The sequence below is a fragment of the Sesamum indicum genome, linkage group LG2 (assembly GCF_026168435.1).
Source record: "Sesamum indicum cultivar Baizhima isolate 11 linkage group LG2, ASM2616843v1, whole genome shotgun sequence".
Classification (NCBI taxonomy): Eukaryota; Viridiplantae; Streptophyta; class Magnoliopsida; order Lamiales; family Pedaliaceae; genus Sesamum; species Sesamum indicum.
Window position 1 is genome coordinate 20,020,903 of NC_142658.1, and position 27,964 is coordinate 20,048,866.

A 27,964-nucleotide genomic window follows, 5' to 3' on the forward strand; every position below is an offset into this window, starting at 1 on the left:
AATATTTTATAAGTACGCACATTTTATAAAATATTTTTAGAACTTATAAGATGTAAATTATATTTTAAGAATAAATTCATGAAGTGTTTTGATAAAATAAATTTATGGATCTTATAATATGTTAATAGTGATAATTTTATAGCTAATTTAAATAAAAATTAAGATCTTTTTTGCCCTTTTTTTCTAATTATTGTATTTTGTAGTTTTATAAATTATATATAAATAATATATATGAGATTAAATTTCAAAATATTTTTTTATTTTTTATTTATATTATATATGTATATATAGATTATAATTATGTTTATAACTTTTATAAATCTGAACCGTCGATCTAATTCAAATAGATATGAGCCATTTATCTTGTATATAAATATGAATTGTTGATCTAAATAAAAATAGATCTAAGCCATTGATTTGCTTATAAATTTCCACCGTTTATATATATATAAAATCTAACAATTCAAAATTAGGGGTAAAAATGTTATTTTATAGGTAAAATATAATCAAAATCGCACATATAGCGCGGCGTTGCACCTCTTCATAAGGGGGTTATCTTGCTTCTTTTTTAAAAACACAAGGGAATGAGTTGCTTATTTTTTTAATACAACGAGGTAAATTGTTATTTTTGTACAACACATAAGAACGAGATGCATTTTCCTCAATATTTAGAGATTATGAGCTCTTTTCCTAAAAATTTTACCAAAAACAAAGTAAACACTTGAACTAAATAAATTTTCTATTTCAACCTAACATCACAAAGTAAATGATGCCCAAGGGATAAATTGTATTTAGGGTAAATTACAATGCGTTTGATGAGATTTTACATAATTATAAATATCTTATCATTATTTAAAAATTTATAAATATCTCATCATTATTTAAAAATTTATAAATATCTTATAAAATTAACAGCCGTCTAATAAATGCCCTTGCAATAGACTGTCACGAGGGGCATTTTTTAGACGACTGTTAATTTTAAAATTTTTTTGTAACTTGTTAAACAATGAATTTGTAATTATAACGGATCTCAGGGAATGCATTGTAATTTACGCTATGTAATTAACTTATTTTTATTGGAGGCGATTTGAACGTAAACTTTTGGGATAATTATACTCTTCTATTGGTGTAATTACATGTAGATCCCGTATGATTTGAAAAATTATATTTAGTATTCTTAAATTTTCAATCTAACAAATAAGTTCATTCGTTAATAAAATTTTACTGAATTTGCTAATATTAACTAAAACTAAATAAAAATTAATATTTGCTCTTAATTAACTTATTTTTAATTTATTGTACGTCAAATAACTTTTTTCTACTAAAATACCTTTATAATAGTGAAAATACACCTCCTCACATGTACTAATGTTTGAAAATGTATAAGGATAATTTGATCATAAAAATATTTATTTGACTTGCAATAAATTAATAATAAGCCAATCGAAAGTAAACATAGATTTTCATATCATTTTTTGTTAATATCAATAAATTCGGTGAATTTTAACTAACAAAATAACTTATTTATTAGACAATAATAAATTTTAAGAATATTAAATATTATTTTTTAAATTATAGGAGTTATACGTGTAATTGTACAAAATATTATGGGAGGACACTATAATTATTCCTAAAGTTTAGTTCAAGGGCCTTTTCGTACTTATACTCACTCAATGGCGCTACGGATGCTCGTCCTGTTTCAGCCTCTCCAATACACTCCCCTGGGAGCTGTAATCGCTTTTGAGGGCTTACGATTTCCATCAAATAAAGCAGATAATTGCACTTCATGATTTCGTCCAGGGCTTTCATTTTCGCGGTTGCCCAATTCCAAGCTCAAAACTTTCCCGCCAACCCACAACTCGCCGTTGCTGTTTCTGTATAAAACTTGCCTTCGCATTCTCTCTCTCTCTCTCTCTCTAGCTCCTTCACTGCTTTTCAAAATTTCTAGGGTTTCGTTTGTGTGGATGGTCTTCTGTTTTTTCCCCAATCCAAAGGTTGAAGTTGAATTCGCTGTTGAGGAACGATGAGCGCAGTTAATATAAAGGATGTCACCGTTTTGGACAACCCGGCTCCGTTCATCGACCCTTTCCAATTCGAAATCTCTTACGAATGCTTGACTCCCCTTAAAGACGGTAAAAATACAAATCTGATCTTAGTTCGCGCGTTATTTTTTTGCTTTTGCCTTTTCTTGTATTGAAACTCGAATATGTCTATTCTTGGAAATGAATTTGTATATTTTCGATGCTTAGGGTTCCTTGTCGGAGGAGATTCAACTGTTGAAATTTCCGTTCTCATTATTGTTTGTTCTGTTTTTTTCTATCTGACCCTCGAGTTTGATGTGCTAATATTATTGTTAGAATTGAAGTGTCAGAAAATTTTTGAAGCATTTGGGTTCGGAATTATGTTGTCACTACAACTTCATTGAAGTTTGTTTTTGCTTCTCTTTATTTATAAGTGGAGAATGAAAGAAGCCTTGGACACTGTACTGCTAGCAGTGAATATATTTGATTTTGAGGTTTTGCGTGATTGGTTTAGGATCTAATGCTATTAGATAAAAGAAAAATGAATCTTATTGTTTAATTATGAGACTTCTGTTCTATCATGTCTTGAATGGGAATTGTTTTGTAAAATCTCATTGTTTTAGCTGATCTTGAGCAACTCGTCACTCGATGGTCTACTTGTTGCACAGAAAAAAAAAAAAGAAAAACAATTGATCAAAGTTCAGTACCTGTTGATGTCATCATGTTGTGTCAAGATTTAGCTATTATCTTTTCTCTTTAAGCCAGAAGGATCTGTATAATGTTGACATATGGCACATAAATTGCTCTTTGGCTTCTATTTCGGCTAAACCAATTATACCAGATTTTGATATTTTCTAACCAAACTAAGTTACATGGTAATCAAGCAGGAGTTTGCCAATTAGGTACTTCAGGTGCTACACCCGGTAGTCATACGGAAGTCAGATGCATGATGACATTTAACAGTCTAAACCTTCTCTAAAATATCTTCTTGGAAGAATTTCTTGCTTGACATCAATGATAGTTCTTATGCTGTCTCTAACTTAAAAAATGGAGGTAAATAGGGAGTATCGGGTGGCTCTAAGGCAGGGGAGACTATTTTTAGTTTTCATGAATCCTTAGAAGTCAATTGTGATTTGTAGTTGTGGAAGAGGGTCCAATGTCAAGATTTAGATCTTTTCTTGGTTGTCACCAAATTGTGCTATATGCTAAAATGTGACTTTCATCATGGTTTTGGGAATGACGTTACAAATCCACACTGAAGTGATACTATCTTTTTGTTGGGGGGAATATCCCTCAGGAGATGGGGCAAGCACCCCCCGTTCATCTTCTCTGTAATTGACTTCCATGTCTTAAGTAATTTGGAGACACAACAAAATCTCCATCAAAGATGATCTATACAATTCTAACAAATAAATGAATTTTTTTCCAGTTCAATTGTTTGAAATTTTTTGTTCATTAATTTCACTGTATTTATTAGCTTTTGCAAACAAAGGTCACATCTCCTGAAGATGTTATGGTACTTCTTGTTTGTCTCAGATTTGGAATGGAAGCTGATCTATGTGGGATCAGCTGAGGATGAAACTTATGACCAAGTCCTTGAAAGTGTGTTTGTTGGGCCTGTAAATGTTGGTAATTATCGTTTTGTTTTCCAGGTAATTTTTATGCTAACATTGCACATTTCTGTTTTCACACTCCAAATCATGCATTAATTCTTGCTCAAAATTTTCAGGCTGATCCTCCGGACCCGACAAAAATTCAAGAGGAAGATATTATTGGGGTCACAGTGCTACTTTTGACTTGCTCTTATCAGGGACAAGAATTTGTTCGAGTAGGATACTACATCAATAATGATTATGATGATGAGCAGCTAAGAGAAGAGCCTCCCCAGAAGGTTTTAATAGACAAGGTCCAAAGAAATATTTTAGCTGACAAACCAAGAGTGACTAAGTTTCCAATTAACTTTAATCCTGTGAACAATGAAAATGGAGAACAGCCTTGTCCATCACCAGAGCATCATCCTACAGAAATGAATGTGAAAGGTGATGAGCTGCCTTGCTCCAACCAGCCCTCTGTCGAGTGTTCCTGAACTACAGACATCAAGGTCAGGCTTTTTTGTTGAATTGATGTCAGTTAATTCATTAGAATCTAGAAGTTCTTAGTGTCATGCTAAAGGAATCTTTTGTTTTTTCCGGTAGCAATGTATTGATTTTTGTTTCTTCATCCGCACAAATTGCAAGAACATGCTTTTACATTGTATAATGGTTAATACAAATCTCCTTCAATCAGCAATCTCCAAATAAAGATTTCAACAAGATGTTCCCTCCCTTCATGTTGGAATAGCTTCTGTGTCGGTATTATGTAGGCAAATGTATGGTAGGAAGAGGATTGTCTATGTCAAAGCATAACAAGAGTGAATATAAAGACAACAAATCTAAACTTTCCTCTGTTTCTAGTCTTGATGCATTCATTTGGCGTCAATAAGTTGTGAAAAGTCTGATTCTGTTGTCATTTAAGTGCCTGGTAGCTTGAATTTGGTCTATGGCTTTCATCACCTAAACCATGACAAAATGCAGCAGAAAACAGCAACGAGATTAAAATTCGAAAGAAGATAGAAAGTGACCCTGAACAAAAGGAAAGGGGAGCTCTGGAAAATGACTTTTCTGGAATAAACAAAATTCTAGTTTTGAGCATAAGTTACTTGAAGAAACAAATGAGATGCTCTGCTTTGTCAGTAACAATGATTCTTCCTGTTTGGTTTTACTAGCTGTTGTGTGTATATGATAAATAAACTTTCATGCTTTAAAATATAAATAAGAGTAAATATACAAATCAGTACGTTACACTAAGAAAAAGAAAAAAAAAAGTAACTTATCTGTCAATGTATAATTTGAAAAGTCGAATAAGATATTTATCCTATTAATTGAAGGGTACTTTTTACTTTACAAAAAATTGTTATGACGGTGTCACTCAATTGTGAGTATGGATGGATGTCGTTTATTTTTTATATTAGTATATATAAATAGTCAAAATATGTATCAGTTTCTAGCAATCTCAAAAGACTTGTTATCAGATTTAACCTTGCTTCTGACTACTGGACTTCATACTCAAACCTTTCATCAGTGTATCAGAAAGACTCACCTCATCATCCCAATTAGTGGCTACATTTACAACCACCAGTGCTACAGCTTGAACAGAAAGTCCACAGATTATTCCCATCCAAAGTCCCTACAATGGCCATTTGACCTTTCAGTTGAAATGTAAAACGGTGTCTGTGCACAAAATCAGAGCACAACAGGCACATTTACCTACCATGCCTCCAACATGAAACATGAAAGCGAGGAGCACAGCAGAAGGAATCCCCACCACATAGTAAGCTCCAAGATTGATAACTGCACATAAAGTTTGCCACCCACATCCTCTAGCAGCTCCTGAGATTGGCTCCAAAATTGTTTTATTCATTATTCCTCTGCTTATGTAGAGCTGACACATTTATTTCCATTATCTTACCTGATAACACGCACTGAAAACCATCCAAAAAGTCTGATAATGCGAGCAGGGGCATAATTTTGGCAACATACTTAATTACTTCGTCTTCATTGCTGTATAGCTTTCCCCAAATATGTCGAACCAAAATTGTAGTTATTCCAACAATTACACCCTCTGAAGTGGCGATTGCTGCTGCTACACATACAGCTAGACGTGCACGTTGTGGGTTCCGAGCGCCTAATTCATTTGAAACTCTAGTGCTAGAGTTTGTTATGAGAGCAGATAGTTGTTAGAATGTGAAACATGGGGACAATGTTCTCCCGTCTAGTCTTTGCTATATTTTCTTCTGAAAATGTGAGAATTGTAGTGTTATGTTATAGAAACTATAATTAGAACTGTAGTAAGACTAACCTTACTGCACCACCAAGACCAACTGAGATCATATAAACCATCCAGCATGTGTTAAGGCTGCGGTGATGTACTAACTTTTGTTATATGGTTACTATAAAAAGTACTTGTTAAATTTGAAATACAGACCTTATCGATAATACTGATGTCTCTAACTTTGGATTTGGGAGCAGACCGGACAAAAGAACCACCATCTCGAATGACCAGTACTCGAAACTGCAATTCCAAGTAATCAGCAGAAACTCTCCCATATTAAAAAAAAAAAAAAAGGATAAATTGTATTTTGCCATTTGAACTATACATATATTTACTTTTGGCATTTTTTTTTAAAGTCAATTTGCCATCTCAATTTTGCAAAATTTTCAATTTACCATACATGATGTTTTTTTGCTGATTTTTTTTGTAGGAAAAACATCACATGTTGTGCATATGTTAAAAATATCCCATCACATGACCCTTAAATATCACATGTTCACTGCATGTGATGTTTTTTTTGACAAAAACTTGGTGGAAAAATAGTTATAAATGGCAAGTGCAAAATTTCGTAAAATTGAGATGGTAAATTGATACAAAAAAAAGGTTAGATGGCAAAGTGTACAAACAGTTATAATTCGGATGTCAAAAAATATTTTACCCTAGAAAAAAACACAAGAAAACCAGTCTCGAGTAGCTATGATGCATGTTGCACTTGGTGAATATTCACATGTGTATGTAGTGAAGTTTGTATATAACAGTAATACTAGGCCATACCAGATCATTATAGCTGAAGGAATTGCAAGCCTCAGAAAACTAAGTATATCTTCAAACGCTTCTCTTGAGAAACCAGTGAAACTTTCTGCACAGGCTGTGGAGAACTTAATATACACAGCCAAGAAAAGCACATTAATCCAGTATGAGATGGCATTCGCCAAAGCAGCCCCTCTACTTCCAAGCTTCATCTTGAACAGGAAAAGCCAACACATGAAAATATGGAATGTAGCGGTCATCCCAGAGCTTATCATCATGGGAACTACATTATTCTGTGCCTGTAAAAATCGAATGAGACATTGGAGAATGCCGTAGGCAAAAAGGCCAGGAATCATCCAACGGGTGAACTCGCCAGCTCCAGCTGAAATATCTTCATCTTGACCTAGAGCAACAAGAAGGAAGCTGGTGTGGTACCAGATAACTGCAAGGGCGATGCTTACGGCTAAGAGAATCAGAATTGCTCGTTGCGTGTAAACGCCGAGCATGTGGTATTGCTTTGCTCCATAGGCTTGTCCACACAGAGTTTCCAGTGCACTTCCCATTCCTAGCTTCAGAATGTTGCGAATATTGATGGTTCAGAAATGTTTCTGTTACTCTTAAAATACTCCTACAATCATGTTTTACAATATGAATTCTCTTCTATTACGAGAACAACTGAACTATAATTTTATGAAATTCAAGTGTTTCTCAATAATATGCTCAATCATTAGGAGTTCTCTATGTCAACGAGAGTAGATGGTAAATACTCACAAGAAGAGTGAAGCCAGTAACTGATGCGAAGGAAGTGGCCATGGAAGCACTGGAGAGTGCAAGTTCACCAAGGTGACCAACAAACATCACAGAAATCACCTGTAAACAATACTGCAGCATGTTTACTGCTATGAGAGGCAGTGCCAAGCCAAGCTGCCTCTTTCCTTCCTCAATAAATTCCTCAGTTCCACAACCACCTTCATCGGCCTTATGGTTCTGTTCTCTGTGAACATGATGGCTTCCAATTTCTTGGTCCGAAATTAGAGGATCTGATTCTTCTCCTCTCATTTTGGCCTATCTTGCTTGTTCATAACAATAACGCAGTAATCAATCTGGAGAAGCTATGATTTGCGAGGGAAGTGGTTCCCACTGTGAACATGTACATTCAAATGATAGTTATGGCAAAGATAGAGACCTTGGTGATGGTTAGGTGTGGTGTCATCATCAGGAACTCTGGAAGGGTCAAACACCACTTACAAAACTTAATATTATTATGTGTTGCATGATTTTATTGTATACATCCTTGTCACCTTTCTCATTCTATAGATATATATTTATTACTTAAAACTATGGCACTTAGCACAAGATATATCTTCATCATTTAACAAGATGCAAGTAGAAAAATGGGATAATTACACATAAATTTTAATAGTTTGAAAAATTATATTTAGTATTTATTTATGTTTCACCATTTAGTTAAAATTTACGGAATTTGCTGATATTAACAAAAAACTTAAATAAAAATTCATATTTACCCCGATTGACTTATTGCAATTGAAACGAATCTTTTTCTGATAAAACAATTCGTATACATGGTTACACGCTAATGCATTTGAGGAGTATATTGTCACCCTTACAAGAGTAGTTTGATCAGAAAAGATTTGTTTGACTTGCGATAGATCAATAATAAATCAATTGGGTGTAAATATGTATCTTCATTCAACTTTTTGCTACTATCAACAAATTCGGTGAATTTTGACTAACGTAGGGATCTATTTGTTAGACGGAAATAAACTTACTGGATGTAATCTTCTAAACCACATTGAATAATTATACTAAATCTCAAAAGAGGACAGTGTAGTTATCCCTAGAAAAAATAGCTGGAAGTGACTCAAAGTTCATAAATCCAACAAATCTTACCATTTAAGTCTAGTTCCTAAGGCCTTCTTCAATTAACAGATTATTCATCCTCAAAGATTCTGCAATAAGGTTATGAACTAAATACCGGAATACATCAGGTTCAAACCTTAGAATCATGATCATCCTACCTTAGAAGACCAAATAAACATATAGTTTTATGGTACACAACACCATTACTTCAGACATCTATCCAAAGAATGAAGGAAAATAACCAGCACAGACATGCAAACTGATTCCTCCATTTCCACATGAAAAAAAGTCCTTAATTTCGTCTTCTCGGTTGTGCCATGAACGAGGAATCATAGTGCAAAATAGAAAAGAAAAGAAACCATTCAGATAATTCTTTCTGACACTCTGTTAACTCCTAAACTATTATAGCCTCGTGGTTTCTCCAAGTAAGGCCACCTTCTAGTGAAGGCTCCACCTCAAGTAACCTCCGCCTTGCCTTAGCTGCCTGCAGGGCCAAATTTATTGGCATCAATTCATTTCTTTCAGAATCACACAGGAAAGAATCATTAGCTGGCTGCTGGCTTGTTAAAGAAAGAAGGACCAAGTAAGTGGAGAAACCTCTTTTGTCCAGTTTGTGCAGCTTGTGATTACGCTTAGCATGACGGCCTGCAATGCAGCACCGGAGAGTATTCCGATCCAGAGACCTTTTCCTCTGAAGTCCAACCAGAAACTCAGTGTAACAGCAATTGGAATTCCAAAGAGGTAAAATGCAGCTATATTGACATAAGCCCCGGTATGCAGCCGGCCACAACCCCTCAAAACACCTAGCAAGAAACGGAAAGCTTAACAAGTTTGATCAATTCATGACAGGCATCACTGAGGGAAAAAATCTGACCTGAAAGGCGCCCTTGTATGCTGTCAATTATAAGCGACAAACAAACAAAGGGAGCCATGTTACTGAAACTGTCCACAACTTCCTTCTCATTGCTGAAAGTGTAGCCAAAAACCTTTCGGCTAGCTAAGAGGGTCGTGCTTATAATTATTGCACTCGTGGCTGTAAGAAGCATGGTAGCAATAACAGATATACGAGCTCCATGTGGTTGTCCGGCTCCTAACTCATTTGAAATTCGTATGCTGGATGTAGCAAAATCCGTGTTACTCATGATTAGTTATAAACAATTATGACTAGCTCATAAACCTATCCATCAGTGTAGCAATAACAGATATGCGCAATCTCACCCTACCGGATTGATGACCCGTTGGATCTGCTAGTTCGATGCAGATTATGAACTAGCAGCATACCACACAAATGACATATCAAATACAGAGAGCTGTGCTTAAAGTACCTTGCAGCAGCAGATAATCCATAAGGTATTGCATTAAGTGTGACAATGGTGTTGAGGCTGTTCATAACAGGCATGCACAGAAATTAAAGTTGAAACAAGCTGTATTTATTTATTCTACCATAGATGAAACTCATGAGGAACCTACCACACGGATAGCACTGAGGTTTCAAGTTTCGGATTTGGCAAAAGTCCCGCGAGCAAAATAAGTAGCTCGAACGACCACCATTCGAGACTACAACCAACAAATGTGAATCAAAATGTAGGCGATTTAGCATGAAAAGACAACCATTAACAGGTCGGTGGGTGTGTATGTGTGCATTAGGATCTGCTGCCCAAGAAAGTGAAAAAAGGCGAAATTGGTTACCAAATCATTACAGTAGAAGGAGCTGCAAACCGGAAAAATTCTCTTATTCCTCGAAATATCTTCATAGAAATCGCAGCGCGAGTTTTCTTACATGTGGAAGAGTACTTCATGTACAAAATGAGGATGATCACGTTTAACCACATCGAAAGTCCCATGGCAACTGCTGCTCCGAGACTGTCCAATCCAGACTTGAAAACTAGTAACCAACATGCTATAATGTGGAAACAGATACTGATGCTCGAGCTCACAAGCATTGGGAGGATCAAGCTTTGCATCTGATAGTACCGAATTAGTGGTTGAAGAGTTGCATAGCCAAACAGAGAAGGAAGAAGCCACATCAAGAATTTCCCAGCTTCATGGGAAATTTGAGGATCTTAGCCTACCAACCTTAGCAAATTCCCATATATATCCACAAAATGGACAGAGGAATACACACAATGTTAAGACAGAAAATAGCAGTGTAAGTTTGAGTTCCGAGTTTTTCGTATTGTCGAGCACCATAAGCTTGTCCATTCAGATTTTCCAGACCACCTGCCAAGCCTAACTGTTCCACAACACATAACCGGAAAACACTAGTACAATCAGTCTAATCAAAACGTTGTTAATTTCAAGGGTAAGATTAACAAAACAAAAGAGTATGAGCATACAACAAGATGTTTGAACTTGCAGACACTCATGACTTTTATGTAAGTTTGCTATAATTGGAACACGCCCCAGTTATATATTGTCGTTGATGGGTGACCAAAATCGAAACTATAATACTATTCTATCAAAGTAAACGAATGCGAGGCGCGATGCATGCATGCGGAATTCATCTTCAAACCACATGAAATCTACGTGCAGTAGTTGTATCACCATTTCCTTCCATGTATTTGAACCAAATGCATAATTAACATACATATCAATAACATGTGAGGAATTCTTCTCAAGTTTTCATTGCTTCTATAATGTATACTTCTCTAGGGGATAACAACTCCTAGAGACGGAATTTTGGAGACGGAACTCAACTCCACCTCAAAGTTTTACTAATTAGGAGAAAAAACTCTGTTATGTATATGTTGGTAATAAATATTTATTTGTGAGGATAAAATTGTAATTTTTTTATATATAAGCTCATACCATAAATACATAAACCCTATCACACTGCATAATTTTCAACATTACTATAAATACCCAAAATATTATTTTTTACACCAAGTTATTATTCATACGACAATTCATAACCTCTCTCTCCCAAAAATTCTCTGTCCAAATTTAACTATTTATTTTATTGAGGATAAAATTCTTGTTCCATCTATTAATCAAAATTACAACCACATTACTGTGGAAACCAGAAATGGACCTTAGCAACAAATTTTAAGACGAGAATAATTCACGGAAAATTTGTAAAACTTTACATTTGTTTTTTCAAGAAAATCTGCATTTTGAATGCAAAGGCAATTCTGTATGACATTTGGCTCTTTTTTTCCAATAATAAGTTTCCGAATCACTAACTCCATCATAATCACGTTTCCATAAATGCTACAGTTTGTAGCTTTAAGTCCATTGCAATTATTTTTCATCTAATTACACATTAATGTTACTAAATATTGTTTTTTATTTCATTCATTAACTCTAAGTAAGAGGTTAATTTAAAAAGAAAGGTGGATTCAACTAATTTTATCAAAGTTTGACATAATTACGAATACTTTTTGTAGTTTAAAATTACAAATACCCCCACTAAATGAAAAATAATTATGTAAAACCCGTAGACGCTAAAGCGGACATTACTATTTTACCTTGCTGAATTTTGTTTAAAAAGTAAAAAAATATTTCAAAAAACATAAAAAAAAATTTTGAGTGTGGATAAAATAAATAATTTGTAGAAAATATTAGTTCATAAAATAATTTTTATAAAATATGTATAAATTTGTAATTTATAGTTCAAAAGGGCATTTTGATCAGTTTATACATAAAAATTGGATAGAAACCTAATAAAGGCTAACAGAATGGGTTCATTATTAGACGAATGTTAACATCAGTGGAGTAATTATAATTTCTCAAACAACAATCATATATTTGTAAAGAGGTGATAGTAATTTATCCTCACACAATTATGAATCTAAATACCAGAATCACATTTTCTAATAAAGTGTTCCAAAATCCATTCTCTCACAAAAAAAAAATTATCTTATAATCAATATCCTCTCAGAATCAATTTCTTTCTTCCTTATTATTATTATTTTTTTCAGTTCCATAATGTTACTATCTCTAATTTTATAAAATTAAAGTAGAAAATTAAGTCCAATCCAAAAGAAAGTACGAGGTACAAAATTCCCCATATGGCCATTCCCATTTTTTTCATGCAATCTCATATGTCCATCATATCTATGAAATTGACCTTCTATATATTTAAAATATTTAAAAGGTTTTGATTGAAAAATAATAATAATAATAAAATAAAATCCAATTATACTCTCATTTTCTATTCATGCACTGCAGTTAGGTTTGGGAGCGAACGAGTATGGGGCAGGTAGGAGTGGACTTGCAACCCGTCTGTCCCATCCTGGTCTAAAACTTGTAGGGCAGGTCCAATCGGCTTGAGCAATATATTAAAAGTTTCGGTTAAAAACAAAAATTATTATGATTGTGGAGGTTAAAAAAGTGACGAACTATTACCATTATAATTAAGTTATATCTAAATTTTATTGCCAAGAAATAGTTAGCATTCCCCATTTTTAAAATAATATATAAGTCTTATTTAAATAATTATGAATTTTGATTACCAACTTAAGTAATCACAACATATAAAAATGCAATTAAATTAGGGGTTTAACGAGTTTCTTCATTTATTATGATATAATTAAAATATTTATTATAACGTGGTTGTTGGTTATTTGGTAATTCTCGAGTTTCGTAGGAAATCAATTATTTAAGGAGTTGTTTGGTGGGGGAAGAGACTTACGAGCAGACTCCAAGCAGTGAGCTGAGAAAGAGAGATGGCGAAGGCGGTGGTGGAGAGGGAGAGTTCACCTAAATGACCCACCACCGTCACTGATATAACTTGCAGCATATACTCCGATAAAGTGACAGCTACCATTGGTGCTGCTACGTAACCCACCCGCTTCATCTCCTCCCAAATCACGCTCTCTTCTTTCTCTTTCAACAACAAATCCTCCTCCATACCAATACGATATTGGCGCGGGCAGTTACTTGTTCGTCTTCACGAGCACATCCTATACGTCTTCACGTGCGCGCGTGCAGGCAGAAGGCGGCAGACGCCGCCTGCCCGACCACTGCCGACGCGCGCGCGCGCACCCGTGCGGACGCTGCCGACGTGCGCGCGCGCCTGTGCGGACACTGCCGCCGTGCGCGCGCGCGCCTATGCGGACACTGCCGACGGCTGCGCGCGCAGGCAGCCCGTGCCGGCGTACGCGCGCGCGCCTTGGGCGACCACTGCATGAAAATTTGGACGTCACCTCAAAATCACATGATTAATTCATTTTTGTTGAAATAATTTATTTTTGAGTTATGAAAATTTTTATTTAATTATTTTAATTATTAAAAAAACAATAAATAAAAGGCCTGCGCGGACACTGCCGACGTGCGCGCGCAGGCAGTCCCTGCCGACGGGCGCGCGCGCCTGCGCGGACAGTGCCTGCCTGCGCGCGCGCCTGCGCGGACAGTGTCGGCCTGCGCGCGGGCGCCTGTGCGGGCATTGCCCGCCTGCGCGCGGGCGCCTACGCAGGCAGCCATTGCCGACATGCGCGCGCGCCTGTACGGACAGTGCCGACGGCCGAGCGCACGCCTGTGCGGGCACTGCCGACGTGCGCGCGGAGGCAGCCCGTGCCAACGTGCGCGCGCGCGCGCCTCGGGCGACCACTACATGAAAATTTTCACGTCACCTCAAAATCACATGATTAATTCATTTTTGTTGAAATAATTTATTTTTGAGTTATGAAAATTTTTATTTAATTATTTTAATTATTAAAAAAAAAAAAAGGCCTGCGCGGACACTGCCGACGTGCGCGCGCAGGCAGCCACTGCCGACGTGCGCGCGCAGGCAGCCACTGCCGACATGCGCGCGCGCCTGTACGGACAGTGCCGACGGCCGCGCGCACGCCTGTGCGGGCACTGCCGACGTGCGCGCGCGCGCGCCTCGGGCGATCACTACATGAAAATTTTCACGTCACCTCAAAATCACATGATTAATTCATTTTTGTTGAAATAATTTATTTTTGAGTTATGAAAATTTTTATTTAATTATTTTAATTATTAAAAAAAAAAAAAGGCCTGCGCGGACACTGCCGACGTGCGCGCGCAGGCAGCCACTGCCGACGTGCGCGCGCGCGCCTGTGCGGGCACTGCCGACGTGCGCGCACAGGCAGCCCGTGCCGACGTGCGCGCGCGCGACTCGGGCGACCACTGCATGAAAATTTTCACGTCACCTCAAAATCAAATGATTAATTCATTTTTATTGAAATAATTTATTTTTGAGTTATGAAAATTTTTATTTAATTATTTTAATTATTAAAAAAAAAAAAAAAAAGGCATGCGCGGCCGCTGCCGACGTGCGCGCGCAGGCAGGCACTGCCGACGGGCGCGCACGGCGGCCTGTGCCGGCATGCGCGGTCTGTGCCGGACTGCGTGCGCGCGCCTGCGCAGACAGTGCCCGCCTGCGCGCGGGCGCCAGTGCGGGCACTGCCGGGCGTGCGCGCGCCTGCGCGGACAATGCCGGCCTGCGCGCGGGCGCTTGTGCGGGCACTGCCCGCCTGCGCGCGGGTGCCTACGCGGGCACTGCCGGCCTGCGCGCGCGGTCCTGCGCGCGGGCGCCAGTGCGGGCACGGCAGGGCGCGCGCGCGCCTGTGCGGGCACTGCCCGCCTGCGCGCGGGCGCCTACGCCGGCACTGCCGGCCTGCGCGCGAGCGCGCAGGTAGCCCGTGCCGACGCGCGCGCGCGCGCCTTGGCCGACCACTGCATGAAAATTTGCACGTCACCTCAAAATGACATGATTAATTCATTTTTGTTAAAATAATTAATTTTTGAGGTGTGAAATTTTTTATTTAATTATTTTAATTATTAAAAAAATAATAAATAAAAGAAAAAAATGGGAAAAATATGAAGACACAATAGAATAATATTTTAATTTTTTACGCACCGTAATTGTATCGCGAAATATTTATTTTATTATATTCAGTTATATTGTGCGTCCCAAATATTTGAAAAATAATTGAGAAAAAAACTGGAGGGTTCACGTTCGCGCGGACACTGTCGACGTGCGCGCGCACGCAGCCACTGCCGACGTGCGCGCGCAGGCAGCCACTGCCGACGTCCGCACGCAGGCAGCCACTACCGACGTGCGCGCGCGCGCCTGTGCGGGCATTGCTGACGTGCGCGCGCAGGCAGCCCGTGCCGACGTGCGCGCGCGCTCGACTCGGGCGACCACTGCATGAAAATTTTCGCGTCACCTCAAAATCACATGATTAATTCATTTTTGTTAAAATAATTTATTTTTGAGTTATGAAAATTTTTATTTAATTATTTTAATTATTAAAAAAAAAAAAGGCCTGCGCGGACACTGCCGACGTGCGCGCGCAGGCAGCCACTGCCGACGTGCGCGCGCGCGCCTGTGCGGACAGTGCCGACGGCCGCGCGCGCGCCTGTGCGGGCACTGCCGTCGTGCGCGCGCCTCGGGCGACCACTGCATGAAAATTTTCGCGTCATCTCAAAATCACATGATTAATTTATTTTTGTTGAAATAATTTATTTTTGAGTTATGAAAATTTTTATTTAATTATTTTAATTATTAAAAAAAAAAAAAATCCTGCGTGGACGCTGCCGACGTGCGCACGCAGGCAGCCACTGCCGGGCGGGCGCGCGCGCACCTGTGCGGGCACTGCCGGGCGGGCGCGCGCGCGCCTGCGCGGACTGTGCCGGCCTGCGCGGACAGTGCCTACCAGCGCGCGGGCGCCAGTGCGGGCACTGCCGGGCGCGCGCGCGCCTGTGAGGACTGTGCCGGCCTGCGCGCACGCGCCTGTGAGGACTGTGCCGGCCTGCGCGCGCGCGCCTGCGCGTCCTGTGCGGCCTGTGCCGGCCTGCCCGCGCGCGCCCGCGCGGCCTGTGCCGGCATGCGCGCGCGCCTGCGCGGCCTGTGCCGGCCTGCGCGCGCGCGCCTTGGCCGACAACTGCATGAAAATTTGCACGTCAACTCAAAATGACATGATAAATTCATTTTTGTTGAAATAATTAATTTTTGAGGTGTGAAAATTTTTATTTAATTATTTTAATTATTAAAAAAATAATAAATAAAAGGAAAAAAATGGGAAAAATATGAAGTCACAATAGAATAATATTTTAATTTTTTACGCATCGTATTTGTATCGCGAAATATTTATTTTATTATATTCAGTTATATTGTGCGTCCCAAATGTTTGAAAAATAATTGGAAAAAAAACTGGAGGGTTCACGTTTGCGCGGATGCTGCCGACGTGCGCGCGCAGGCAGCCACTGCCGACGTGGGCGCGCGCATGCACGGACAGTGCCGACGGCCGCACGCGCGCCTGTGCGGGCACTGCCGACGTGCGCGCGCGCGCGCGCCTCGGGCGACCACTGCATGAAAATTTTTGCGTCACCTCAAAATCACATGATTAATTCATTTTTGTTAAAATAATTTATTTTTGAGTTATGAAAATTTTTATTTAATTATTAAAAAAAAAAAAAGGCCTGCGCGGACACTGCCGACGTGCGCGCGCGACTCGGGCGACCAGTGCATGAAAATTTTCGCGTCACCTCAAAATCACATGATTAATTCATTTTTGTTGAAATAATTTATTTTTGAGTTATGAAAATTTTTATTTAATTATTTTAATTATTAAAAAAAAAAAAAAAGTCCTGCGCGGACGCTGCCGACGTGTGCGCGCGGGCAGCCACTGCCGGGGGGGCCCGCGCGCGCCTGCGCGGGCACTGCCGGGCGGCGCCGCGCGCGCTTGCGCGGGCACTGCCGGGCGGGCGCTTGCGCGCCAGCGCGGGCACAGCCGGGCGGTGCCGAGCGGGCCTGCGCGCGCACTGCCGGGCGGGCGCGCGCGCGCCTGCTCGAACTGTGCAGGCCTGCGCGCGGGCGCTAGTGCGGGCACAGCCGGGCGCGCGCGCCCCTGCGCGGACTGTGCCGGCCTGTGCGCGCGCGCCTGCGCGGCCTGTGCCGACCTGCGCGCGCGCGCAGGCAGCCCGTGCCGTCGCGCGCGCGCGCGCGGCTTGGCCGACCACTGCATGAAAATTTGCACGTCACCTCAAAATGACATGATTAATTCATTTTTGTTGAAATAATTAATTTTTGAGGTGTGAAAATTTTTATTTAATTATTTTAATTATTAATAAAATAATAAATAAAAGGAAAAAAATGGGAAAAATATGAAGACACAATAGAATAATATTTTAATTTTTTACGCATCGTATTTGTATTTTTTACTGTCGGGCGCGCGGGCGCCTGCGCGGACTGTGCCGGCCTGCGCGCGCGCCTGCGCGGCCTGCGCCGGCCTGCGCGGACCGTGCCGGCCTGCGCGCGCGCAGGCAGCCCGTGCCGACGCGCGCCTTGGCCGACCACTACATGAAAATTTGCACGTCACCTCAAAATGACATGATTAATTCATTTTTGTTGAAATAATTAATTTTTGAGGTGTGAAAATTTTTATTTAATTATTTTAATTATTAAAAAAAAAAAAAACGCTTGCGCGGACGCTGCCGGCGCGCGCGCGCAGGTGGGCACTGCCGGGCGGGGCCGCGCGCGAGCCTGCGCGGGCACTGCCGGGCGGGGCCGCGCGCGCCTGCGCGGGCACTCGGGCGGGCGCGCGCGCGCCTGCGCGGACTGTGCCGGCCTGCGCGCGGGCGCCAGTGCGGGCACTGCCGGGCGCGCGGGCGCCTGCGCGGACTGTGCCGGCCTGCGCGCGCGCGCCTGCGCAGCCTGTGCCGGCCTGCCCGCGCGCGCCTGCGCGGCCTGTGCCGGCCTGCGCCGGCCTGCCCGCGCGCTCCTGCGCGGCCTGTGCCGGCATGCGCGCGCGCGCCTGCGCGGACCGTGCCGGCCTGCGCGCGCGCGCAGGCAGCCCGTGCCGACGCGCGCGCGCGCGCCTTGGCCGACCACTGCATGAAAATTTGCACGTCACCTCAAAATGACATGATTAATTCATTTTTGTTGAAATAATTAATTTTTGAGGTGTGAAAATTTTTATTTAATTATTTTAATTATTAAAAAAATAATAAATAAAAGGAAAAAAATGGGAAAAAATATGAAGACACAATAGAATAATATTTTAATTTTTTACGCATCGTATTTGTATCGCGAAATATTTATTTTATTATATTCAGTTATATTGTGGGTCCCAAATGTTTGAAAAATAATTGGAAAAAAACTGGAGAGTTCACGTTTGCGCGGACGCTGCCGGCCCGCGCGCGCAGGCGGGCACTGCCGGGCGGGCGCGCGCAGCAGCAACTGCCGACGGCCGCGCGCGCGCCTGTGCGGACAGTGCCGACGGCCGCGCGCGCGCCTGTGCGGGCACTGCCGACGTGCGCGCGCAGCCAGCCCGTGCCGACGTGCGCGCGCGCGCCTCGGGCGTCCACTGCATGAAAATTTTCGCGTCACCTCAAAATCACATGATTAATTCATTTTTGTTGAAATAATTTATTTTTGAGTTATGAAAATTATTATTTAATTATTTTAATTATTCAAAAAAAAAAAAAAAAAAACGCTTGCGCGGACGCTGCCGGCGCGCGCGCAGGCGGGCACTGCCGGGCGGGCGCGCGCGCGCCTGCGCGGGCACTGCCGGGCGGGGCCGCGCGCGCCTGCGGGGGCACTGCCGGGCGGGGCCGCGCGCGCCTGCGCGGGCACTGCCGGGCGGGACCGCGCGCGCCTGCGCGGGCACTGCCGGGAGGGGCCGCGCGGGCACTGCCGGGAGGGGCCGCGCGCGCCTGCGCGGGCACTGCCGGGAGGGGCCGCGCGCGCCTGCGCGGGCACTCGGGCGGGCGAGCGCGCGCCTGCGCGGACTGTGCCGGCCTGCGCGCGGGCGCCTGCGCGGAGTGTGCCGGCCTGCGCGCGCGCGCCTACGGCCTGCCCGCGCGCGCCAGCGCGGCCTGTGCCGGCCTGCGCGCGCGCGCCTGCGCGGACTGTATCGGCCTCCGCCCGCGCGCCTGCGCGGCCTGTGCGACCTGCGCGCGCGCGCCTGCGCGGCCTGTGCCGGCCAGCCCGCGCGCGCCTGCGCGGCCTGTGCCGGCCTAAGCGCGTGCGCCTGCGCGGACTGTGCCGGCCTGCGCGCGCGCGCCTGCGCGGCCTGTGACGGCCTGCGCGCGCGCCTGCGCGGCCTGTGCCGGACTGCGCGCGCGCGCCTGCGCGGCCTGTGCCGGACTGCGCGCGCGCGCCTGCGCGGACCGTGCCGGCCTGCGCGCGCGCGCAGGCTGCCCGTGCCGACGCGCGCGCGCGCGCTCCTTGGCCGACCACTGCATGAAAATATGCACGTCACCTCAAAATGACATGATTAATTCATTTTTGTTGAAATAATTAATTTTTGAGGTGTGAAAATTTTTATTTAATTATTTTAATTATTAAAAAAATAATAAATAAAAGGAAAAAAATGGGAAAAATATGAAGACACAATAGAATAATATTTTAATTTTTTACGCTTCGTATTTGTATCGCGAAATATTTATTTTATTATATTCAGTTATATTGTGCGTCCCAAATGTTTGAAAAATAATTGGAAAAAAAACTGGAGAGTTCACGTTCGCGCGGACGCTGCCGGCGCGCGCGCGCAGGCGGGCACTGCCGGGCGGGCGCGCGCAGCAGCCACTGCCGACGGCCGCGCGCGCGCCTGTGCGGACAGTGCCGACGGCCGCGCGCGCGCCTGTGCGGGGACTGCCGACGTGCGCGCGAAGGCAGCCCGTGCCGACGTGCGCGCGCGCGCCTCGGGCTTCCACTGCATGAAAATTTTCGCGTCACCTCAAAATCAAATGATTAATTCATTTTTGTTGAAATAATTTATTTTTGAGTTATGAAAATTTTTATTTAATTATTATAATTATTAAAAAAAAAAAAAAAAAACGCTTGCGCGGACGCTGCCGGCGCGCGCGCGCAGGCGGGCACTGCCGGGCGGGCGCGCGCAGCTACCACTGCCGACGGCCGTGCGCAGGCAGCCACTGCCGACGGCCGCGCGCGCGCCTGTGCGGACAGTGCCGACGGCCGCGCGCGCGCCTGTGCGGGCACTGCCGACGTGCGCGCGCAGGCAGCCCGTGCCGACGTGCGCGCGCGCGCCTCGGGCGTCCACTGCATGAAAATTTTCGCGTCACCTCAAAATCACATGATTAATTCATTTTTGTTGAAATAATTTATTTTTGAGTTATGAAAATTTTTATTTCATTATTTTAATTATTAAAAAAAAAAAAAAAAAAAAAAACGCTTGCGCGGACGCTGCCGGCGCGCGCGCGCAGGCGGGCACTGCCGGGCGGGCGCGCGCAGCTACCACTGCCGACGGCCGCGCGCGCGCTTGTGCGGGCACTGCCGACGTGCGCGCGCAGGCAGCCCGTGCCGACGTGCGCGCGCGCGCCTCGGGCATCCACTGCATGAAAATTTTCGCGTCACCTCAAAATCACATGATTAATTCATTTTTGTTGAAATAATTTATTTTTGAGTTATGAAAATTTTTATTTAATTATTTTAATTATTAAAAAAAAAAAAAAAAAAAACGCTTGCGCGGACGCTGCCGGCGCGCGCGCGCGCAGGCGGGCACTGCCGGGCGGGCGCGCGCGGGCACTGCCGGGCGGGGCCGCGCGCGCCTGCGCGGCCTGTGCCGGCATGCGCGCGCGCGCCTGCGCGGCCTTTGCGGCCTGCGCCGGCCTGCCCGCGCGCGCCTGCGCGGCCTGTGCCGGCATGCGCGGGCGCGCCTGCGCGCGCGCGCAGGCAGCCCGTGCCGATGCGTGCGCGCGCGCGCCTTGGCCGACCACTGCATGAAAATTTGCACGTCACCTCAAAATGACATGATTAATTCATTTTTGTTGAAATAATTAATTTTTGAGGTGTGAAAATTTTTATTTAATTATTTTAATTATTAAAAAAATAATAAATAAAAGGAAAAAAATGGGAAAAATATGAAGACACAATAGAATAATATTTTAATTTTTTACGCATCGTATTTGTATCGCGAAATATTCATTTTATTATATTCAGTTATATTGTGCGTCCCAAATGTTTGAAAAATAATTGGAAAAAAAACTGGAGAGTTCACGTTCGCGCGGACGCTGCCGGCGCGCGCGCGCAGGCGGGCACTGCCGGGCGGGCGCGCGCAGCAGCCACTGCCGACGGCCGCGCGCGCGCCTGTGCGGGCACTGCCGACGTGCGCGCGCAGGCAGCCCGTGCCGACGTGCGCGCGCGCGCCTCGGGCGTCAACTGCATGAAAATTTTCGCGTCACCTCAAAATCACATGATTAATTCATTTTTGTTGAAATAATTTATTTTTGAGTTATGAAAATTTTTATTTAATTATTTTAATTATTAAAAAAAAAAAAAAAAAACGCTTGCGCGGACGCTGCCGGGCGGGCGCGAGCAGCTACCACTGCCGAACGCCGTGCGCAGGCAGCCACTGCCGACGGCCGCGCGCGCGCCTGTGCGGACAGTGCCGACGGCCGCGCGCGCGCCTGTGCGGGCACTGCCGACGTGCGCGCGCAGGCAGCCCGTGCCGACGTGCGCGCGCGCGCCTCGGGCGTCCACTGCATGAAAATTTTCGCGTCACCTCAAAATCACATGATTAATTCATTTTTGTTGAAATAATTTATTTTTGAGTGATGAAAATTTTTATTTAATTATTTTAATTATTAAAAAAAAAAAAAAAAAAAAACGCTTGCGCGGACGCTGCCGGCGCGCGCGCGCAGGCGGGCACTGCCGGGCGGGCGCGCGCAGCTACCACTGCCGACGGCCGCGCGCGCGCCTGTGCGGGCACTGCCGACGTGCGCGCGCAGGCAGCCCGTGCCGACGTGCGCGCGCGCGCCTCGGGCATCCACTGCATGAAAATTTTCGCGTCACCTCAAAATCACATGATTAATTCATTTTTGTTGAAATAATTTATTTTTGAGTGATGAAAATTTTTATTTAATTATTTTAATTATTAAAAAAAAAAAAAAAAAACGCTTGCGCGGACGCTGCCGGCGCGCGCGCGCAGGCGGGCACTGCCGGGCGGGCGCGCGCAGCTACCACTGCCGACGGCCGCGCGCGCGCCTGTGCGGGCACTGCCGACGTGCGCGCGCAGGCAGCCCGTGCCGACGTGCGCGCGCGCGCCTCGGGCATCCACTGCATGAAAATTTTCGCGTCACCTCAAAATCACATGATTAATTCATTTTTGTTGAGATAATTTATTTTTGAGTTATGAAAATTTTTATTTAATTATTTTAATTATTAAAAAAAAAAAAAAAAAAAACGCTTGCGCGGACGCTGCCGGCGCGCGCGCGCAGGCGGGCACTGCCGGGCGGGCGCGCGCGCGCCTGCGCGGGCACTGCCGGGCGGGGCCGCGCGCGCCTGCGCGGACTGTGCCGGCCTGCGCGCGGGCGCCAGTGCGGGCACTGCCGGGCGCGCGGGCGCCTGCGCGGCCTGTGCCAGCATGCGCGCGCGCGCCTGCGCGGCCAGTGCCGGCCTGCCCGCGCGCGCCTGCGCGGCCTGTGCCGGCCAGCCCGCGCGCGCCTGCGCGACCTGTGCCGGCCTGCGGCGCGCGCCTGCGCGGACTGTGCCGGCCTGCGCGCGCGCGCCTGCGCGGCCTGTGCCGGCATGCGCGCGCGCGCCTGCGCGGCCTTTGCGGCCTGCGCCGGCCTGCCCGCGCGCGCCTGCGCGGCCTGTGCCGGCATGCGCGGGCGCGCCTGCGCGCGCGCGCAGGCAGCCCGTGCCGATGCGCGCGCGCGCGCGCCTTGGCCGACCACTGCATGAAAATTTGCACGTCACCTCAAAATGACATGATTAATTCATTTTTGTTGAAATAATTAATTTTTGAGGTGTGAAAATTTTTATTTAATTATTTCAATTATTAAAAAAATAATAAATAAAAGGAAAAAAATGGGAAAAATATGAAGACACAATAGAATAATATTTTAATTTTTTACGCATCGTATTTGTATCGCGAAATATTCATTTTATTATATTCAGTTATATTGTGCGTCCCAAATGTTTGAAAAATAATTGGAAAAAAAACTGGAGAGTTCACGTTCGCGCGGACGCTGCCGGCGCGCGCGCGCAGGCGGGCACTGCCGGGCGGGCGCGCGCAGCAGCCACTGCCGACGGCCGCGTGCAGGCAGCCACTGCCGACGGCCGCGCGCGCGCCTGTGCGGACAGTGCCGACGGCCGCGCGCGCGCCTGTGCGGGCTCTGCCGACGTGCGCGCGCAGGCAGCCCGTGCCGACGTGCGCGCGCGCGCCTCGGGCGTCCACTGCATGAAAATTTTCGCGTCACCTCAAAATCACATGATTAATTCATTTTTGTTGAAATAATTTATTTTTGAGTTATGAAAATTTTTATTTAATTATTTTAATTATTAAAAAAAAAAAAAAAAAAACGCTTGCGCGGACGCTGCCGGCGCGCGCGCGCAGGCGGGCACTGCCGGGCGGGCGCGCGCGCGCCTGCGCGGGCACTGCCGGGCGGGGCCGCGCGCGCCTGCGCGGACTGTGCCGGCCTGCGCGCGGGCGCCAGTGCGGGCACTGCCGGGCGCGCGGGCGCCTGCGCGGCCTGTGCCGGCATGCGCGCGCGCGCCTGCGCGGCCAGTGCCGGCCTGCCCGCGCGCGCCTGCGCGGCCTGTGCCGGCCAGCCCGCGCGCGCCTGCGCGACCTGTGCCGGCCAGCGGCGCGCGCCGGCGCGGACTGTGCCGGCCTGCGCGCGCGCGCCTGCGCGGCCTGTGCCGGCATGCGCGGGCGCGCCTGCGCGCGCGCGCAGGCAGCCCGTGCCGATGCGCGCGCGCGCGCGCCTTGGCCGACCACTGCATGAAAATTTGCACGTCACCTCAAAATGACATGATTAATTCATTTTTGTTGAAATAATTAATTTTTGAGGTGTGAAAATTTTTATTTAATTATTTTAATTATTAAAAAAATAATAAATAAAAGGAAAAAAATGGGAAAAATATGAAGACACAATAGAATAATATTTTAATTTTTTACGCATCGTATTTGTATCGCGAAATATTCATTTTATTATATTCAGTTATATTGTGCGTCCCAAATGTTTGAAAAATAATTGGAAAAAAAACTGGAGAGTTCACGTTCGCGCGGACGCTGCCGGCGCGCGCGCGCAGGCGGGCACTGCCGGGCGGGCGCGCGCAGCAGCCACTGCCGACGGCCGCGCGCGCGCCTGTGCGGACAGTGCCGACGGCCGCGCGCGCGCCTGTGCGGGCACTGCCGACGTGCGCGCGCAGGCAGCCCGTGCCGACGTGCGCGCGCGCGCCTCGGGCGTCAACTGCATGAAAATTTTCGCGTCACCTCAAAATCACATGATTAATTCATTTTTGTTGAAATAATTTATTTTTGAGTTATGAAAATTTTTATTTAATTATTTTAATTATTAAAAAAAAAAAAAAAAAAAACGCTTGCGCGGACGCTGCCGGGCGGGCGCGAGCAGCTACCACTGCCGAACGCCGTGCGCAGGCAGCCACTGCCGACGGCCGCGCGCGCGCCTGTGCGGACAGTGCCGACGGCCGCGCGCGCGCCTGTGCGGGCACTGCCGACGTGCGCGCGCAGGCAGCCCGTGCCGACGTGCGCGCGCGCGCCTCGGGCGTCCACTGCATGAAAATTTTCGCGTCACCTCAAAATCACATGATTAATTCATTTTTGTTGAAATAATTTATTTTTGAGTGATGAAAATTTTTATTTAATTATTTTAATTATTAAAAAAAAAAAAAAAAAAAAACGCTTGCGCGGACGCTGCCGGCGCGCGCGCGCAGGCGGGCACTGCCGGGCGGGCGCGCGCAGCTACCACTGCCGACGGCCGCGCGCGCGCCTGTGCGGGCACTGCCGACGTGCGCGCGCAGGCAGCCCGTGCCGACGTGCGCGCGCGCGCCTCGGGCATCCACTGCATGAAAATTTTCGCGTCACCTCAAAATCACATGATTAATTCATTTTTGTTGAAATAATTTATTTTTGAGTTATGAAAATTTTTATTTAATTATTTTAATTATTAAAAAAAAAAAAAAAAAAACGCTTGCGCGGACGCTGCCGGCGCGCGCGCGCAGGCGGGCACTGCCGGGCGGGCGCGCGCGCGCCTGCGCGGGCACTGCCGGGCGGGGCCGCGCGCGCCTGCGCGGACTGTGCCGGCCTGCGCGCGGGCGCCAGTGCGGGCACTGCCGGGCGCGCGGGCGCCTGCGCGGCCTGTGCCGGCATGCGCGCGCGCGCCTGCGCGGCCAGTGCCGGCCTGCCCGCGCGCGCCTGCGCGGCCTGTGCCGGCCAGCCCGCGCGCGCCTGCGCGACCTGTGCCGGCCTGCGGCGCGCGCCTGCGCGGACTGTGCCGGCCTGCGCGCGCGCGCCTGCGCGGCCTGTGCCGGCATGCGCGCGCGCGCCTGCGCGGCCTTTGCGGCCTGCGCCGGCCTGCCCGCGCGCGCCTGCGCGGCCTGTGCCGGCATGCGCGGGCGCGCCTGCGCGCGCGCGCAGGCAGCCCGTGCCGATGCGAGCGCGCGCGCGCCTTGGCCGACCACTGCATGAAAATTTGCACGTCACCTCAAAATGACATGATTAATTCATTTTTGTTGAAATAATTAATTTTTGAGGTGTTAAAATTTTTATTTAATTATTTTAATTATTAAAAAAATAATAAATAAAAGGAAAAAAATGGGAAAAATATGAAGACACAATAGAATAATATTTTAATTTTTTACGCATCGTATTTGTATCGCGAAATATTCATTTTATTATATTCAGTTATATTGTGCGTCCCAAATGTTTGAAAAATAATTGGAAAAAAAACTGGAGAGTTTACGTTCGCGCGGACGCTGCCGGCGCGCGCGCGCAGGCGGGCACTGCCGGGCGGGCGCGCGCAGCAGCCACTGCCGACGGCCGCGCGCGCGCCTGTGCGGGCACTGCCGACGTGCGCGCGCAGGCAGCCCGTGCCGACGTGCGCGCGCGCGCCTCGGGCGTCAACTGCATGAAAATTTCCGCGTCACCTCAAAATCACATGATTAATTCATTTTTGTTGAAATAATTTATTTTTGAGTTATGAAAATTTTTATTTAATTATTTTAATTATTAAAAAAAAAAAAAAAAAAACGCTTGCGCGGACGCTGCCGGGCGGGCGCGAGCAGCTACCACTGCCGACGGCCGTGCGCAGGCAGCCACTGCCGACGGCCGCGCGCGCGCCTGTGCGGACAGTGCCGACTGCCGCGCGCGCGCCTGTGCGGGCACTGCCGACGTGCGCGCGCAGGCAGCCCGTGCCGACGTGCGCGCGCGCGCCTCGGGCGTCCACTGCATGAAAATTTTCGCGTCACCTCAAAATCACATGATTAATTCATTTTTGTTGAAATAATTTATTTTTGAGTGATGAAAATTTTTATTTAATTATTTTAATTATTAAAAAAAAAAAAAAAAAAAACGCTTGCGCGGACGCTGCCGGCGCGCGCGCGCAGGCGGGCACTGCCGGGCGGGCGCGCGCAGCTACCACTGCCGACGGCCGCGCGCGCGCCTGTGCGGGCACTGCCGACGTGCGCGCGCAGGCAGCCCGTGCCGACGTGCGCGCGCGCGCCTCGGGCATCCACTGCATGAAAATTTTCGCGTCACCTCAAAATCACATGATTAATTCATTTTTGTTGAAATAATTTATTTTTGAGTTATGAAAATTTTTATTTAATTATTTTAATTATTAAAAAAAAAAAAAAAAAAAACGCTTGCGCGGACGCTGCCGGCGCGCGCGCAGGCGGGCACTGCCGGGCGGGCGCGCGCGCGCCTGCGCGGGCACTGCCGGGCGGGGCCGCGCGCGCCTGCGCGGACTGTGCCGGCCTGCGCGCGGGCGCCAGTGCGGGCACTGCCGGGCGCGCGGGCGCCTGCGCGGCCTGTGCCGGCCAGCCCGCGCGCGCCTGCGCGACCTGTGCCGGCCTGCGGCGCGCGCCTGCGCGGACTGTGCCGGCCTGCGCGCGCGCCTGCGCGGCCTGTGCCGGCATGCGCGCGCGCGCCTGCGCGGCCTTTGCGGCCTGCGCCGGCCTGCCCGCGCGCGCCTGCGCGGCCTGTGCCGGCATGCGCGGGCGCGCCTGCGCGCGCGCGCAGGCAGCCCAGGCCGATGCGCGCGCGCGCGCGCCTTGGCCGACCACTGCATGAAAATTTGCACGTCACCTCAAAATGACATGATTAATTCATTTTTGTTGAAATAATTAATTTTTGAGGTGTGAAAATTTTTATTTAATTATTTTAATTATTAAAAAAATAATAAATAAAAGGAAAAAAATGGGAAAAATATGAAGACACAATAGAATAATATTTTAATTTTTTACGCATCGTATTTGTATCGCGAAATATTCATTTTATTATATTCAGTTATATTGTGCGTCCCAAATGTTTGAAAAATAATTGGAAAAAAAACTGGAGAGTTCACGTTCGCGCGGACGCTGCCGGCGCGCGCGCGCAGGCGGGCACTGCCGGGCGGGCGCGCGCAGCAGCCACTGCCGACGGCCGCGTGCAGGCAGCCACTGCCGACGGCCGCGCGCGCGCCTGTGCGGACAGTGCCGACGGCCGCGCGCGCGCCTGTGCGGGCTCTGCCGACGTGCGCGCGCAGGCAGCCCGTGCCGACGT

General features: G+C 46.6%; 2 protein-coding genes and 1 pseudogene across 4 annotated transcripts; 1 reads left to right on the forward strand and 2 right to left on the reverse strand.

Moving 5' to 3' along the window:
- The first annotated feature begins 1,704 nt into the window (after window positions 1–1,704).
- LOC105156284 (putative histone chaperone ASF1A) lies at window positions 1,705–4,306 on the forward strand. Its single transcript, XM_011072379.3, has 3 exons — window positions 1,705–2,132; window positions 3,558–3,673; window positions 3,751–4,306. Exons 1-3 carry the CDS (start codon window positions 2,024–2,026, stop codon window positions 4,105–4,107), a joined length of 582 nt encoding a protein of 193 aa, XP_011070681.2. The 5' UTR covers window positions 1,705–2,023; the 3' UTR covers window positions 4,108–4,306.
- Window positions 4,307–4,350: 44 nt separating this feature from the next.
- On the reverse strand, window positions 4,351–7,798 carry LOC105156283 (protein DETOXIFICATION 16). 3 transcript variants are annotated; one of them, XM_011072378.3, is made up of 8 exons: window positions 7,413–7,798; window positions 6,666–7,210; window positions 6,045–6,131; window positions 5,919–5,975; window positions 5,529–5,767; window positions 5,331–5,449; window positions 5,160–5,246; window positions 4,351–4,573 (listed from the first exon to the last, which is right to left on the reverse strand). In XM_011072378.3, the coding sequence occupies exons 1-8, from the start codon at window positions 7,698–7,700 to the stop codon at window positions 4,496–4,498; spliced, it is 1,500 nt and encodes a 499-aa protein (XP_011070680.1). In that variant the 5' UTR covers window positions 7,701–7,798; the 3' UTR covers window positions 4,351–4,495. The 3 variants fall into 3 exon arrangements, with proteins under 3 accessions (XP_011070680.1, XP_020554163.1, XP_020554160.1); XM_020698504.2 differs by having other exon boundaries at window positions 6,666–7,206; window positions 7,413–7,552; XM_020698501.2 differs by having other exon boundaries at window positions 6,666–7,269; window positions 7,413–7,548.
- Window positions 7,799–8,916: 1,118 nt separating this feature from the next.
- On the reverse strand, window positions 8,917–13,374 carry LOC105156333 (protein DETOXIFICATION 14-like; annotated as a pseudogene).
- Window positions 13,375–27,964: the final 14,590 nt, after the last annotated feature.